The sequence below is a fragment of the Hemicordylus capensis genome, chromosome 2 (assembly GCF_027244095.1).
Source record: "Hemicordylus capensis ecotype Gifberg chromosome 2, rHemCap1.1.pri, whole genome shotgun sequence".
NCBI lineage: Eukaryota > Metazoa > Chordata > Lepidosauria > Squamata > Cordylidae > Hemicordylus > Hemicordylus capensis.
The window spans coordinates 273,632,771-273,650,631 of record NC_069658.1 but is presented as its reverse complement, the minus strand read 5'-3'; the positions used below and the strand labels follow the sequence as shown (position 1 = coordinate 273,650,631).

Here is a 17,861-nt window from a genome sequence, read left to right as displayed (position 1 = left end):
CTTCTGGGGGCCGCGCAGCCCCCGAGCTCCCGCTGGCTCCGTCTCGGGGCCAGCCATCGTGTGGGTGGCCGATCCAGCCACCCAGGGCTCCCTGCCAGCTCGTAAGCGGGGAGAACGGACTTAGCCCGCTCTTCCTGCTCAGTGCCCTAAACCAGGTCTCACTGATCATGAGACCCAGTCCGTAGTCTGCTGCCCCACTGGGCAAGATCAGCTCTAATGGGCTTAAGTTACAGGAAGGTAGATTTTGGTTGAACATTAAGTGAAACTTCTTAACTGTAAGAGTAGTTTAGCAGTGGAACCAATTATCTAGAATGATGGTAGGCTCTCCCACATTGGAGGTCTTTAGGCAGAGACTGGACAGCCATCTCTTGGAGATGCTCCAGCTCTGGATTTCCTACACTGAGCAGGAAGGTTGGACTAGATGCCTAACAGGACTCCCTGCAACTCAATGATTCTGTGATTCTTTTGCTTGGACTATCACTCTGTATATTGAATACAGCAATAACTATTTAATTTGTGGGAAAGTATTTATTATTTTCCAAATGTGTATTTTTGAATGTCTAAAATGTTTAACAAATAAAATACATACAGCAAGGTTAAAAACAATGCAAGATGATCATCTGGTTATCAGACCACCTATTCTGAACTGGTATAGCTCTTCATGTTTGGGGTTCTGGTTCAATGCAACCAAGATTCAGTTTTAGGTTTGAGTTCAGTTCCAGTTCCCTAAAAAAAACCACCCTTCTGATTTTTTTTTACATTCAGTCTGATTCCCTTTCCTCAAGTCTTAGAAGACTTTTCAAAGAATTATTAATTATGGATTATTTCCTAATTTATTCCTGGAGAGTTCTGACATTACTGTGCACCCTGATGGTTGTCAAGCTACTTAACAGGGAGTTAGTTCCAACCTGTTGAGATAATAGAATCTTGCAAACACTGCATCTTGCCTCCAGATGTAGACATCATCAGACAAATCAATCCACTGTGAGAATGAGAATGTTAATCAGGTTAAGCACTGTGGAGCAATGCTGCCCTTCACAGCTCTTAGCCTGATGTAGGAAGAACCTAATTAAAGAAGAAACTTCCAGGTCAGAGGTCATTCTTCCTGCTTAAGATCATAGTGGTGTGTGTGTTTTTAACATGATATGACAACAGAATAGGATTTCCCCCCCTCTTTTATGAAAAACATAACAGCTTCAGTAAAACTCTTAAAGAAAAGGACAAAAGAAAAAAATGAATGCAGGAACAAACACAATATTGGCTATACAGTTAGGGTACAAAGAAAGGAAGGTATGGAAGGCTCAGAGATGTGCAGGGAGAGCCCAGACAAAAGAGGGAGAGGCTGCTGTGGAAAGAGTTCAGCGCGGTTCCAGGCAGTCATGGAAACAATGTCAGGGTCTTCTTTCAGGTTCCATAGCAGCACTTGCAGGTCCCTTACATCAGCGTAGGGTTGTGCATCATGTCAACGAGTAGCTCCTGGCAGCAACAACTCTATACAGCCATTTGAACTCCACTTGGAGCAGCCATTTTTTAAAACAACAACACATATGGTCTGCGATGCAATGTCATTGCCAGGCAATGTGGGTTTAAAAAAGAATGCTGCCATTTTTTCCATGGTAATTGCCCCTGCCCCCAAACCACACTGCTCCTGTGATGATACTGTGCCATGGGGCACAAGGGTTAAAAAAAATTCTGCAGGGTGGCTGCTGCGCAGGGGAGCAATGGAGTTTCCAAAATTAGAATTCTTGTCCAAATCTATTTGTTCCTGAGTACATTTGTTTTGGAAATAATGGAACCAAATACAAAGTGAGCCCATCCATATCTGGTTTCATTTATCACCAAAACAAATGCCTGTTGTTGTTGTTGTTGTTTTGTCCTGTGGATCTGGGTATCAACTATGGCATAGGGAAGGTAATGACTTATTGTAGTGCAGTAGGCCAGGTATAGTCTGACAATATGCCAGTGACATCCTGTGACTGTAAGCTTTGTGGCCACGTAGGGGTTGAGTGTCTCACATCAAAAGACAGTGTTCCACTAATCACACAACACTAGTCTTCATTAGCCAAAAAGGACAGAAGATTTTTTTTCTCCTGTCATGGAAGTGTAGAGGCCAAAATCACAATTGGGAGCTGTCTCAGGTGAAATCTGTCCCATCTTGTCTTATTCCTGGAACATACTTCTCACTTTCTACTCTCCATTTGCTGGAAAGAAATGTGTGTCATCCTCTACTAAATAGCCCATTTTCGCAACAATTCTTTCAGGTCTTCATGTTGTGGCAGAAAATTAGGACTCAGGTATCAGGAGGCCTAAACATAATGGTCTCAAAAGAGCCAAGCTGTTAAAATAAGCTAAAAATATATGGCAGGAGAATAGAACTCAGAACAATGCCCTACAATCTGAGCCTGAATCCCTCCTTTTGTTTCCACAGATTATCTTTGCAGATGAATGCACAGAAGCTGAAGGAAGGCACTGGCACATGAAGCACTTTTGCTGTTTTGAATGTGAAACGGTGCTGGGTGGCCAGCGGTACATCATGAAGGAGGGGCGGCCATACTGCTGCAACTGTTTTGAATCCTTATACGCGGAGTATTGCGATACTTGCGCTCAGCACATTGGTAAGGGAGCAGATAAAAATCACAGGAATTTGCTGCCAAGTGAGGTTGGGAGTGGGAAAGATACGAGCAGTCTTTGATGTGGATTTATAGACATTATTTTTATCCATGAAGGGGGGAAAAACACGATGTGGCATGTCAATATACTGATGCATTCATTGTTTGAGGTGTATCATACCTCTAGGCTAGCAATTGCAATGATTTTGTTTTGAAAGGCCCTGGCATCTGCTTCTGTCAAGGCTCCAGTAACCAGTTGGCAGGTGTAGCTGGGCCTGCAGTCTGGATGGCAACTTTGCTGCTCGCTGGGAAAAAGAAGGGAAGGAAATATGTAACACCAGTGCTAGCCTTGAAACACTCTCTTGTTTCATTAGTTAAAAGAATAACAGTAGGCGCCAGCCCTCCAAAAGTAAATATATCATGTGAGCAAGAAAACGAACTCTCTCTCTCTCTCTCGCTCTCTTTTTTTTTAAATATTGTTTTCTTTTTCCATACTGAGGAAGGGACTCCATCTCCATGAATGGTCATAGCAACCCCACAGTCAAAGTGCTCATTACAGATTGCCCAGCCTTTTGCCTATGAAGCTGATTCAGCATAGATAGATAGATAGATAGCTTAATTGTATACATTTAGAATTGAGGCATAATGGTTGACATACTGCGTAAGAGTACGCCAGCCTAGTAACAGCACATTTGCACTATTTGCAGTTCAGAAGAGTATGCCCACTGGAAAGAATGGACTTGCTCTTGTGGAATTTGCACAAATGTTGCATTTGTGCAACTTATGCAGATTGCATGGATGCAAGATTATTAGGCTGATGTGCTTTTGCACAATATGTCAGCCATTGTATTCAAAAAAATTGTGCTCAAGGCTTTTTTTAGTCTACTTTCCAGTTGGCTTATGAGGTCATCCAGCTTTCTGTCTATGTCCCTCTCCCTCCCCATCAACTTTGCAACACCTAGACCAATAGGAACCAAATTGGGTACAGTTGTAAGGATACATACATACGGACACCTCAGTGGCATAGATTGTGCTGATGTCATCCTTCCTGATCCAAGATGGTGAACGCGTGAACTTTTGAGGCAGAAGTGAGCTAACTTGTGAATCACCTAACCAATTTGAACCAAATTTGCTACAGCTGTAGGGACACATAGGAATGCGAAATGGTGTGGTGTTTGATGATGTCATCCACTCCAATTCAAGGTGGCGGCCATGTGAACATCTGAGGCGCAAGTGGGCTAATTTATGGACTTTCTAACCAATTTAAACCAAGTTAGGTACAGTTGCAGTGAGTGACACACAGGGTCACCTCAACAGCATAGTTTGTGATGATGTCATGTTCCCCAATTCAAGATGGCAGACACAAACTTTTAAGACACAAGTGGGCTAACTCATAAACCACTTAACCAATGTGAACCAAATTTGGTACAGCTGTAGGGACACATAGGGACACTTCAACAGCGTAGTTTCTAATGATGTCATCTACCCCAATCCAAGATGGTGATTGTGTGAATGTCTGAGGCACAAGCTGGCTAATTTGTAGACTGTCTAACCCATTTGAACCAAATGGGGTACAGTTGCAGTGAGTGACACACAGTGAGTGACACACACCTCAATGGCATAGTTTGTGATGATGTCATCCACACTGATTCAAGCTGGTGGATGCATAAACTTTTGAGGGGCAAGTGGGCTAGCTTGTGAACCGCTTAGCCAATTTGAACCAAATTGGCTACAGCTGTAGGGACACATAGGGACACCTCAACGGCGTAGATTGTGAAGATGTCATTCAACCCAATTCAAGATGGCAGACACATAAACTTTTGAGGCAGAAGTGCGCTAACTTGTGGACAGTCTAACTGGTTTGAACCAAGTTTGCTACAGCTGTATGGACACATAGGGATGCCCCAATGGTGTAGTTTGTAGTGATGTCATCCTCCCTGATCCAAGATGGGGGAAGTAACTGCAATGACACAGCTCCCATGCTGAAATCCTAGTGCTCCACAGCCTTCCACCCAGTTCACAAAAACTAACCCAAAGAAAAATGGTATTCTGATGCTTTTGAAAGATGTTTGCCGGCTTTACCGGACATCTTTCAAAAGTTGGTAGTAGTTCCACAGATTAAAGTGGTGGGTAGCCACAGAGAACCTGTGACTACTTGTTTTTGCTGACAGAATAGACTGAGGTTGTTAAGATTCAGTCAGTGTGAGTGTCTTGTATGCTTTTTTGTTTTGTGTATGAATGCAGCTAATGTAAGAGAAAATTCCTAATAAAACTGGATCTTCATTCAAGCCAATGCAGGTTTTTTCATTTGCGTTAGTTCTAAAACAAAGGAGATTCAAGCCTCACGTGAAAATATCCAAGCATGAGGGAAAGTAGGAGAAGAGGCAGATTTTTTAGGTATGTGGCATATGACTCACCTTAATTGGTGCTCAGATGCATTTTGCTAGATTTCTTGTGGCTGGCTTCATTGTGGTTGAGAAATAGTCTCAGAACTCCGTCCTGAGCCTTAGCAATCAGAGTGAAACCCCTAGGGTACTTGAGGGGTGTGTCCTTCACCCAGTTTGAGATGTGAGAGAATGCGTTGAAACCTTGCTACTCTGTTGAGGCTGTGGGGAGGAAGGAAGGACATAGCATGAGCCAATGAAATATTTCCATATGAGCAAGATGCCCACCAAATGGGGTGTGTGTGTGTGTGTGTGTGTGTGTGTAAACGTGGCCTGGGGATAGATGAATCCTTGTATAATGAACAGGCTTTGGCATTTCCCCTCCAAAACGTTGCTGAGAACTGTTCTTGCTTCCCCAAGTCCCACACTTTCACTCAGCTGCTACCTAGGTAATAGCTACCCAGGTAATACTGCAATTGCTTTCCTCTGTATGCCCACACTCATTCTTCCTGTCCATTCATTTCCTTGTCTGTGACACATAATAATTGCTCTTTGCCCAGGCCCTCAACAAACATAGCTGTCTGTTTTCCTTTGCCTTCCCCCTGACATCGCAACATATTAATTGGCAGTCATTTCTCACTCCTGCAATGTATTTTAATTTTGTTCCTGTACTCTCTCCAAATGCCAGAAGCGCAGAGCATGTGGCTCCCTGCATGCTGTAGGACTAGTCACAGGCCATGGCCCACATGAGTGCTTGTGTCTGGCATTGGAAGCAGTGGGTAGCTAGACAACCTTTTGTTTTAGTGGCATGGAATGCAGGACAACGGCTTGCCTCTTAGTGATCCAGAGGGCAATCATGCAAGTGAGTTCAGAAAAAGTTCAGAGAATATTATTAAGAATATTTATACTTCACTGTTCAACAGAATCCTTCTGAAAGATTGTGGCTGCTGGGGTCACAGTTAGCCCCAACGTGCATACAAATGCAACATGGTTGTGGTTTTCTCTTTCTGTAATTCCGAGAGGTAAAAGTCTTTGGTAGTGGGGTGGGGGGGAGGGGAAGAAGGATTTCTTATGGGTGGGAAGTCACAGGTGGACCAAACCCAAACCACTACTGATTATTGTTGCTATTAATCTGCATGTTGAGAAAAATCATAATAGTACCGAGGCCAAGACATAACAATAAAAAATCTATATGAAAATGTAAACAGCCATTATTAACAGCAAACATTAAAACATATCACCTTCAGATCAACCAGTTGTGAGAACAGGGGGAAATTCATGCTTGTACTTAATTCCTGTCTCAAGTACCAGATGTAAGACAGACCCCTCCTCTTTGTAATTATATAATTAAAATGACATGATCACCACCATGTGCCTTGTCTAGAACATCAATGTCCCTAAGCTGTTCCAAAAATAAATGCCCTTCCTCACGAGTATTAATACACACGATGTTTCCCTTAAAACAAAATTAAATCCAAAGTATGTCACTAATGTGCTTCTCTTGAAGCTTGGAAATAACAGCCTGCCCCTTTCTGTGTGTTTTAGAAGATAGGTCTGAGAACACTTGGACTGTTGAATTATCTGTTCTCACCTGGCTTGTAATTCTTGGAATCCGTTTGTTCCCTCCAACATCAGATAGTGGCAATAATGTTTCTCTATGTTCTTCGGCCTTGCATGTTTTTTCTTGTTAAACAGAAGCCTTGGGGGCCACTGATCCAGACTAGGGATGGGCCCGGACCGGTCCGGAGGCCATTGAAAAGGCCTCCGGACTGGTCCGGACCGGTCCAGACCTGGGTGGTTCGGTTCGGGGTGGGGGGTAGCTTTAAGAGCGGCGGGAGGGTTTACTTACCCCTCCCGCCGCTTTCCCGCTCTGGCGCCGTAATGTTAAGAGTAATTGGGGCGGCAGGATACCTCCCTGCCGCCCCTTCCCCGCTGTTGCTCTAAAAAACTCCCAATAGTCCTTTGCGCATGCGCACATTGTGCACGTGCTCCACGTCTCTGACTCATAATTAATATGGCTGTTCTTATTATAGAACAAAACTGTAAATCAAAATTTATTGAACACCTGGATGCACAAGTATAGAAAGGGGGAGGCCTGGTTTGGCAGCAGTCCATGTGACAAGGATTTAAATGTCTTAGTGGACCACAAGGTGGACATGAGTCAGCAGTGTGAAGCAGCGGCTAAAAAAGCTAATACAATCTTGGGTTGTATTAAGAGAGGCATAATAACTAGATCACAGGAATAAATAGTTCTACTCTGTTCTGCACTGGTTAGACATCACTTGGAGTAATGGCTGACATACCTCACAGCTTTCTGCAGGTGTCTTGCACCTCACAGGTGCTGAAAGATGCCCTAGGGTGTACTTGCACAAATGCTGAAATTGTGCAGAGAGTTGTGCATTCGCATGGCCATTATTTCCAATGGTTTTGTGATCATGCAACTTCCTCATGCAATTCTGGCATTTCTGTAAGGCCATGGGGGGCCATGTTAAGGATAAATTGGAAGGAGATTTAGGATAGATATTAGGAGGAATTTACTAATTGTAAGAGATGTTCCATAGTGGAACAGTGTGCCTCATGCAGCAGTGGGCTCTCTTTGACTAGAAGTCTTCAAACAGAGGCTGGACAGCCATCAAAGATGCTGTAGTGGTTTTCTGCACTCAGCAGCAGGGTTGAAGACCACTAAGGTCCTTCCAACTCTAAAATTCTACTAGCTGACTGGGTGCATAGTGTCTGTGCCCCTAGTTCAACTCTTCCCCTCCTCCTTCAGCCCCTTCTCTCTGACAGTCTTCTGGCGGGCGTCTCTTGACGCCCACCCGGCCTGCTTCTCCCCCGCTCCCGCCTGCGGTTTCTTCTGCCTCCTGCCAGTTTCTCTGTCCTCTCCAGCTGCCACCTCCTCTTCCTGGTGGCCCAGCCGCCTCCTGAGCCCGGCAGGCACGCAGGCTGCCGCCACCGCCATTTCTCCCGGCAGCAGCTCAACAGCCTCCTGCCATGCGTGAGCTCCCGCTGCCCAGCCCATCCGGCACCTCCACTGACTCGCCAATCCGTTGGGTGCCGGGATGCATCCCCACAGGCACGTTTTCAAGGATTAATTATAAAGAAGATTCTTCTAAGCTCTTTCACATGTTAAGGAAGCCTGGGGTGATCAGGATTCCCAAACATGTGGAGAAACCCCACGTCTGTACAGCTGTGAATGCTCTTTCAGACTAATGCTGAGCTTGTGGATGTCAGGGAGTAAGTCCAGCAAGCACGATTTTCTTCCCCAGCTCTACATTCAGTCTATGTGTCAGGGTGAATGTTTGCATAACCCTTATGTGTTCAGGCAACCGAGAAAGCTTAGCATCAGTTAGGGTATGGTCATATGATTAAAAAGCAAAATGGATAATATGCTATAAAAATATAATTGTCCCATAATAGGTTATCATACTTAACAGTTCAAATGAGCCTTTCCAGCCGCAGCCTATGAAATTTGATGGCCCTTTAGTGTTCATGAGTGTGCAGTAAAGTCACGATCCATCTGTTTCCCACTCCAAGATTTAACTTCTAGATACTAGGAAGAAGGAGTTGAAACTTCAAGCATTTGTGCATGCACTAGGTGATGGGACAGGCAACATTACTCAAAGTAGTCCCACTGAAATTAAAGGGTCAAGTTAGGCACTGCTTAACACTGAGTAATTTTTCTCATCATGTCAGCCACTATTTTGTTCTTTAAAAGCCATCTCAACAAAATCTCCCCCAAAGGCAAAAATGGGGTCAAAATAGGGATGGTGCTTTACCTGGAACAGATACCAGAAACTTAGAAAACAGGAACAGTTGGAGCATATGTGAGCCTTCCCTGTCCATTTCTGTGGTGACACAACATAGAGCATAGACACAAGAGGTGTATGTTTGAATGTGTCATCCCAGGACGAACCATTCTACTGTACTAAATACTGTCTCCAATAGCTAGGCTTGAGGAATTATCTTAGAAACAGTGCATACTGGTACAACATTTGAAAGCAGGAGGAGTGGTTAAAGAACATGAGGTCATCTCATCTGGAAACTCATTAGCCCTGTTCACACATTATGTTCAACACCCGTAAATTCTGTGACCAGTGCACATAGGTACAGATCCCATAGGTACAGTTATTCATGTGTTAAGTTGAGCGTGGGTACATCAGTGTACTTCCTGTCTGTATCCCTCATTTCAGGGGGCCTATATCCAGGTTCACTTTTAGAATGAACACAGGTACAGTTATTTACATTAAAATATGTATGTATACACAGATGAATGCAGGTACAACGTAATGACTATATAGAGCTGTGGTGTAGCATTAAACAAGCCACTCCCTCACTCTTCCTGCCTTGATTAGTAATCTAGTAGTATCCTCTCACAACATTCATTAGGGTGTGCATGAACCACTTGATCCCGAACCGGTTCACCTCGAACTGGTCCAGTTTGGTGGTTTTATCTGCAGTCAAACAGAACCAAGCCTGGTTAAGGCAGACCAGTTTGGGATTGATAGGGCAGCCAGTGGGGCTGGAGGGGGAAGCGAGAGAAGTACTTTAAGGTTCTTACTGGCCCAGTAGGCAGCCACCATCACTGCCACTCACACACACACCCCCGGCGCAGCCCAAGTGTTGGGCGGTCCCTGTGCAGCAAGTCACCCACGCAGCAACGGCACAGTTCTGGGACTGTGCTGCTGCCGTGTGGGCAGCTTGCTGAAGAGGGAGCACCCCGCACTTGGGCTGCACCAGGGGGAAGGAGCAGTGCTGGTGGCGGCAGCAAGGCCAGTAAAAATCTTCAACTACTTCCCTTGCCGTTCCCCTGGCCACCCTTTAGAACACTTTGAAAGGATTCCCCTATCCCTTTGCATGTGAAGGGGAATCCTCACTGGATTCCCCTTTACAATCATAGCCCCTCGAACCGCCGAACTGGTTTGGTCAAACGGACTGGACCAGCCTGTCGGTTTGACTGAACTGGTTCGGGGACAGGCAGTTCAATTCAGATTTGGTCCAAATTCAAACCAAACCACAATTTTCAGTTCGTGCGCACCCCTAACAGACATAGGTGTACTTACCGTGCAATAGCTGCAATTTCAGGATTGTTTTAAGAAATACTGAGATCATTGTATTTGGGTTTTTTAATGCTTACATTACACTCTTCCTCTGAGGAACTCCAAGAGATTTGCATAATTCCTAGGTGGCCTCCCATCCAGTGCATCTAACAGGGCCAGATTTGCTTAACTTCAGCAGTAGAACTGCATCATGCATCTCTGGTAATAATCATAAGAGTAGTAATCTGATTGTCTTTAACTATGCAAATAACTGCAGAGTACTGTTGTGCCTTTGGCTTTGCTGTTGATCATTGCCTAGTCTCCAGTGGTCTAGACCACATTTCCAACCTGTGGTTGCTTCAGATGTTTGGGGATGCACCACTGTGCCACTAAAAAACCTCTGATTGAGAAAAGAGATATGGAGAAGCAATGTTGACCACTTGAAGCCATATTCCTCTGCTTGATTTAAAAAAAAAAAAAAAGGAAAAACCAACAAGTCTGTGCTAATTCTTTGCTGAATATGGTGACAGAAATGTGTGCCAATTTCACTAGCAGCAGATCTAACTTGTAACCGGTAAGCTTCGGGGCTTTTCTCCTTGGAACAGTGTTTCTCATTGTTAAGAGGAAGGCCACAATGGGCTTATATCCTCTGGTAATCCACAGGGAGAGTTGAGCATATGAGCCAGGCACACTTTGTCGTTCTCCTTTTTTGTACTGCTATTATGTGATAGAAGGTTGATGACAAAGCAAGTAAGCTGGGCGACTCCCTGGAGATCCTGTTTCTCCTTCTTCCTGTTGGACAGGAAGGCTAAACCAGAGATAATGGGATTGGTTTTCTTTCATTTGGGACAGATGTGGCTAGGGGTGAGTTAAGATTTTACTCCTTTTCTAGAAATGAATATTCAGGGAAGAGACAAGTCAAAGTACAGGCTATGGTCTGCAACCCTATGCCACAGTCCCAAGCTTCAGGCTGCTTGGCAAAGGTAGTCATTAGAGAGAGCCACGATGGTGTATTGGATATAGACTTGGACTTCGGTTCAAAGTCCACTTTGATTGATTGATTGATTGATTGATTAAGTGCTGTCAAGTTGGTGTCAACTCTTCATGACCACATAGATAGGTTCTCTCCAGGATGATCCGTCTTCAACCTGGCCTTTAAGGTCTCTCAGTGGTGCATTCATTGCTGTAGTAATCGAGTCTATCCAACTTGCTGCTAGTCCTCTTCTTTTTCCTTCAACTTTCCCCAGCATTATGGACTTAATCCTCTGGAAGAGGGTAGCTCTGATTTTTGTTACCTGGCATTTTGTCATGTGCACAATCACCCCCCAGGTAAAAATACTACTGGTTGGCTGGCTGCCATTTCCAGCAGTCAGGTGGGGAGGGGAGCGACCGCGCTCATGGTGTGTGGCACTCTGGGACGTGGGAGGAGGAAGTCCTCCCACTCCCAGCTTTTGCCTTCACTGCAGTGCTGCTTGTGCGGGTGCATGGTGTGGCGAAGGCACAGGCAACATCGCTCGTCTGCTGAGCAAGGCAGACGAGTTCCTGCTTTCCCTGCAGACCTCCCCACTGGCGGTATGAGGTCATGTGAACGACCTTACTGTCTCTCAGCCTAACCGACCTTCATAGGATTGTTGTGAGGGACACCACTTTGAGCTCCTTAGAAGAAGGATGAGACACAAACAATACTGAAGAGTATCACTGGAGTATCACTACAGAATGACTAATACAAAAAAGCAGAGCTGCACAGCCAACGGATCGTGTAGGTTCTCCGCAGCCAGCTGGGGCTCGTTTTTAACCATGCATACCTCTGGATGGAAAAGAAAAGGTGCTCATTATCTCGCAGGTAGTTATCCTTCACAATTGTTGTATATTTTTTTGCCCATTCACAGGAAGCAAATTGACGTGGAGGCAATTCTGGCTCCTAAAAAATTTAGCTGGTTAAAACTGCTAGTTGGCAACACTACTTAACAATGGATTTCTTCAGCTGCTAAGGTAAAGTGTAGCAGAGCTTTACGTTTGGCCTTCTGTAGGTCTCAGAGAAGAAGCCTCAGATATTTGTTTTTATTTGTTGTGAGTGCACCACTCACAGAAATCACCTTTTAAAAATTATTTCTAAGGCTCCAGAAATAAAATAAGGAATCAGAAATAAATACTCTATGATATTCACACCCTTACAGTTTGCTTTTTCTCGCTCCTGAGAAAGGAGGATAACCATGTCACTTCCTCCACAGAAATCGCAGTATATGTAGTAGATGGACTTAGTAGAGACAGACGGTAGCAATGCCATATATGGAAAACAATTTTTCTTCAGTTTAGGCATTAGAAATCATCTTTGTGTTCAAACAACACACATCAATAAAATACTTTTGGGGTATTCCTGTAACGGGTTTATAATTCTGGGAGTTGTTTAATTATTCTTTCTCATCTTATAATCCTGATTTTTTTAATTAAAAAAAAAACTTCTACTTTATCTTAGAATACTATATTGCTCAACTAGATTTAATGCTGTAATATTGTAAAGTTCTTGTTCTGAACCTTGTAAAGTTCAGTGATCTGCATTTAGTTCAGTGGTTTTTTAAATCTGCATTTAAAAAACAGATTTTGCGATTGAAATAATTTATATGAACCAGACTATTCAAACCGATGTGTTTAATTGGACATTTTAATTTTGTTTGCACACTTTGTCTAGGGATTTAGTTTTATTTTTGCAAAATATTAATTTGTTATGCATTTCAATAAAGTTTTCTAGTCACATAGCAATGTGGGAGGAAATATTCTATATTCTTCTGCCTCATCCTGCCCTCTCATGTGTGCTGTTGTGCACGCAAGAGTTCCCTACCACTAACCCTCCCACCCTATCAGCAGCCCTTCTGTTTACAGCAAGCTTCACTTATGGCAGGGCTCCGTTTTTCTCATGATAGATTTTAAGAGATGGACTCTATCAGACCCCTAATATATAATGGCAGAGGAACAGGCAGAGGGGCATATAGGAATGGAGTAGGACTTACACTGAGTAAAATGTTAACCTCCTCTGACAACTGGAAGATCCATCCTTTTTCCTTCTAGCAGAAAGAATAATTTAGCAGAAACTGCCAACATGTTTTCAGATTGTTTTCTCTCTCTCTGCAACAATGACTAATGACCTATTTTTAAAAATGAAAATCCAGCCTCTAAGGATAGTCCATCAGGTACCAGTTTTGCACCGGGAAATGTATTTTTAAGTCCACGGTTTAACCAGTTTTCTTTCTGTATTCCATGAGTATAGTTCATTAGAACCTCAGTTATCAGAACTTCAGTTATCTGAAACTCCCCGTCTGTTTGGATTGTGTCCCTTCATCTCACCTTGCTATGGATTCCTGCCAAAGTGATTATATAAATGTTTCCAGATTCATCCAGATAAACAGGCTTGATGTTACTAACAGCATTTCTTTCCTTTATTCAAAGGCATTGATCAGGGTCAGATGACTTACGACGGCCAGCACTGGCATGCTACGGAAACTTGCTTTTGTTGCGCACAGTGCAAGAAATCTCTTCTGGGGCGACCATTCCTGCCAAAGCAAGGGCAGATCTTCTGTTCAAGGGCATGCAGCATGGGCGATGACCCTAATGGCTCAGACTCATCTGACTCTGCCTTCCAAAGCGCCAGAGCCAAGGAATCGCGGCGTAGTGCCAAGATTGGCAAGAACAGGAACAAAGGAGATGAGAATGCACCCAGCCAGAGTAGCCAGCTGCAGGTGACATCCAGCAGGCTTTCAGCAGATGTGGACCCCCTTTCCTTGCAGATGGACTTGCTGAGCTTGTCCAGCCAAACTCCTAGTCTCAACAGGGACCACATCTGGAGGAGCAGAGATGAACTCTACCACTATGGGAACAAGATGGAGCAGAGTCAGTCACAAAGCCCTTTGCAGCTGCTCAGTCAGTGTAACGTAAGGACTTCCTACAACCCAGGGCAGACCCCAAGTGCTCAGCAGGATCCGTGGGGCAAACATTTCAGCAACCCAAAGAGAAGCTCTTCCTTGGCCATGAAAGGACATGGTGGTAGCTTCATCCAGGACTGCAGAGAAGATTATTACTCAGGAAGGCTACGGTCGCAAGAGAGTTACAGTGACATGTCCAACCAGAGCTTCAGTGAAACCAGAGGGAGTTACAAGGTATCCAAGTATGACCAGGAGGAAGATGGCAGCAGGTCTGCACAGCAGTGTCGAACCAGACATCCCATCAATGCACTAAAGTTCACAGAGGAACTGACGCCCACAGAGCAAACTCCGCGGGGTTCAATGGAGTCTCTTGCTCTTTCTAATGCCACAGGTAGGCTACTATTATAAAATGTGGTGCTTAATGCTAGGCTTTGGGGAAATGAGTGGAGAATTTGGAATAGATAATAGAACATGAGTTATCCTGCTCATGTTGGTTACAGTGGAGAGAGTCTTTCAGACCTTTTGGCAGGCAAAACAGTTTGATGGGCACGACAAGGTGCTGTACCTGGTTGAGATGATGTACCTGAGTAGCGTAAATATTGCTATGATGTCTTAACCTTTCCAGGGCTGAATTAAATAGTCTGCCAGTTACACTATTAAATAGATCCTCAGGCCAAACAAATACTCTTTGTGGAATAATTATATGGAAACTCCCATTGAGCGGAGAGTATGACTAATATAGGGGTTGCAAACTGGTTTCATATTCCCGGGTGCTAGAGCTAAATAAGCAGTTTCACTTGAGAAGATATTAATTTGTTCTGATGTTCTCAGAGAGATTTGTAGTGGAGCAATCTGATGCTTCCACTACAACTATTCTTTCTTCTCTTCCCTGCTGGTTTGTTCCTGGCCATGCTTTTTATGTGGTGAGAAGAGAGGTGTTTCTAAGGGGTAGTGAGGAATAACAAATGCTAAGAAGGAAGTTGGACGGGGAAGTCAGGAGGGTCAAATCACTCCAGAAAGCATGGAACTTACTTAAAACCACAGTTCTAGAAGCGCACAGTTAGAATGTATACCATGAAGAAGGAAAGGTAACACCAAGTTCAGGAAGATGCCAGCGTGGCTAACACATATAGTCAGGGAAGCTATAAAAGGGAAGAAGACTTCCTTCAGAAAATGGAAGTCCTGCCCAAATGAAGAGAACAGGAAGGAACATACTCTGGTTTTTAAAAAATGCAATAAGGGATGCAAAAAGAGAGTTTGAGAAGCATATAGCTAGAAATGTCAAGAGGAATAACAAAAATGTCTTTAAATATATCAGAAGTAGAAAACCTGCCAAGGAGGTGATGAGGGTGTGAAAGGAGGAGAAGGAGATTGCAGAGAAGCTGAATGAGTTCTTTGCATCTGTCTTTATAGCGGAGGATATTGACCATATACCCTCTCTGGAATTGAGCTTTTGAGGTTTAGCAGCTTAAGAACTGGGCCAATTTGAGGTGACAAGGGAAGATGTTCTAAACTGTCTTAAAAAGGTAAAAATTAACAAATCCCCAGGGCCAGATGGCATCCACTCAAGAGTTCTGAGGGAACTCAAATGTAAAATTGCTGGTCTCCTAGCAAAAATATGTAACTTGTCCCTACAATCAGGCTCTGTACCAGACAACTAGAAAGTAGCCAATGTGACTCCAATTTTCAAAAAGGGATCTGGGGGGATCCTGTAATTTACAGGCTGGTCAGCTTAACTTCGGTGCCGGGTAAATTGATTGAAAACATTCGTAAGGACAAAATTGTTAAACACAGAAGAAAAGGCCTTGCTGAAGGATAACCAGCATGGCTTCTGCAAGGGAAAGTCTTGCCTCACTAACCTTTTGGAATTCTTTGAGAGTGTTAACAGGCATGTGGATAAAGGTGATCTGATTGACATAGTATACCTGGACTTCCAAAACAATTTTAACACAGTTTCCCATCAAAGGCTCTTGAGTAAACTTAGCAGTCATGGAATAAGGGGACAGATTCTTGTGTAGATCAGTAACTTGTTGAAGCACAGGAAGCAGAGTAGGAATAAATAGACAGTTTTCACAATGGAGGAAGGTAGGAAGAGGGGTCCCCCAGGGATCAGTACTGGGACCAGTACTCTTTAACTTGTTCACTAATTATCTAGAAGTTGGGGTGACGAGCAAAGTGGCCAAATTTGCAGCTGACACTAAACTATTTAGGGTAGTGAAATCCACAACGGATTGTGAGGAACTCCAAAAAGATCTCTCCAAACTGAGGGAGTGGGCAACAAAATGGCAAATGAGGTTCTGTGTTGGAAAGTGTTAAGTGATGAACATTGGGGCAAAAGAACACCAACTTCACATATACGCTGATGGGATCTGAGCTGTCGGTGACTGACCAGGAGAGAGATCTTGGGGTCATGGTGGACAGCTCCTTGAAAGTGTTGACTCAGTGCATGGCAGCTATGAATCATTAGAAAAGGATTGAAAATAAAAATGCTAATATTATAATGCCCTTATACAAATCTATGGTGCAGCCACATCTGGAGTACTGCGTACAACTTTGGTCACCGTATCTTAAGAAGGATATTGTAGAACTGGAAAAGGTGCAGAAGAGGGCAACCAAAATGATCAGGGGCCTGGAGCACCTTCCTTATGAGGCGAGGCTACAGCATCCAGGGCTCTTTACCTTGGAAAAGAGGAAGGGGAGATATGATCAAGATGTATAAAATTATGCATGGATTAGAGAGATTAGACAGATAGAAATTTGTCTCCCTCTCTCACAACATTAGAACCAGGGGTCATCGCATGAAACTGAAGGTTGGGAAATTTAGGACCAACAAGAGGGAGTACTTTTTCACACAGGACATAATTAATCTATGGAATTCTTTGCCATGGGATGTGTTGATGGCCACCAGCTTGGATGGCTTTAAAGGGGGCTTAGACAAATTCATGGAGGACTTGACAATGGCTACTGATCTGGTGGCTGTGGGTCAACTCCAGCCTCAGAGGCATGATGCTTCTCAATACCACCTGCAGGGGAGCAACAGCAGGAGAAAAGGCATGCACATACCTCTTGCCTGTGGGCTCCCCAGAGGCATCTGGCGGGCCACTGTGTGAAACAGGATGCTGGACTAGATTGGCCTTGGGCCTGATCCAGCAGGGCTGTTATGTTCTTAAGTGCTTCCCCCAAATTATTTCCTGTTGTTCCTGTCACTGTCTCTGCTTTTATATAGCATTACTCCCCTAATCATGGTTTTTGCCACTTCCTTGCTCCCCTAAACTATTTTTTCAGGAGTCTTCCTTAAGTGAGTATCAGGCATTTCAGTATCAGCCTATTGAGGCTGTCCCTATGAGGCAGACACCCAACATGAGTGTTTCCTTCAAGTGTCTAAAGGTCTTATGTTCTGGTTGTCTCTCCTTCCAAGGGAGATGCTGAACTCAGAACCCAGAAACACAGGTCTCATTGAGATACAGTTTTTAGATGGCTCTAGTTAGAGGGGAGGGGAAGTTGGGGACAAGTGGAAGAATAACACAAACTTGACAGACAGCACAGGGAGAAGAGGAAGACAAGGGTAGTAAGGGAGAAATGAGAGCAAATGTAACTATATGTATCTAAAGCTGGTTGAGGATGGAGGAGTTAAAGTCAAAAACTCACTGACAGAAGCTGTTCTGCAGGCATTTATTCCTTTCAGACAGGAAATTTTGAAATCATTTGTTAAAATACACTTAATCTGGGTAGACATTTTCAAAAGAACTAATAGCTCTAATAAAACAGTTTCCATCCATTAAGAGGGGGAAAGCCCTTTTCCCAGTCCTAAGGAAAAGGGAGTATCATATCTGCTATTTCTCAAGCTAGAGTGGTCAAATATGTATCTTAAACTGGCATTTTGGAAGATGAGAGGTACATGATGTGCCATTTAAG

General features: G+C 43.9%; 1 protein-coding gene across 6 annotated transcripts in view; it reads left to right on the top strand.

Moving 5' to 3' along the window:
- PRICKLE2 (prickle planar cell polarity protein 2) overlaps window positions 1-17,861 on the top strand; it is a 365,950-nt gene that overhangs the window by 314,472 nt on the left and 33,617 nt on the right. For all 6 annotated transcript variants that reach the window (XM_053298867.1, XM_053298866.1, XM_053298870.1 and 3 more), the window contains 2 exons: window positions 2,429-2,615; window positions 13,474-14,337. In XM_053298867.1, coding sequence (XP_053154842.1) covers window positions 2,429-2,615; window positions 13,474-14,337 — 1,051 coding nt within the window. The remainder of the gene's footprint in view (window positions 1-2,428; window positions 2,616-13,473; window positions 14,338-17,861) is intronic.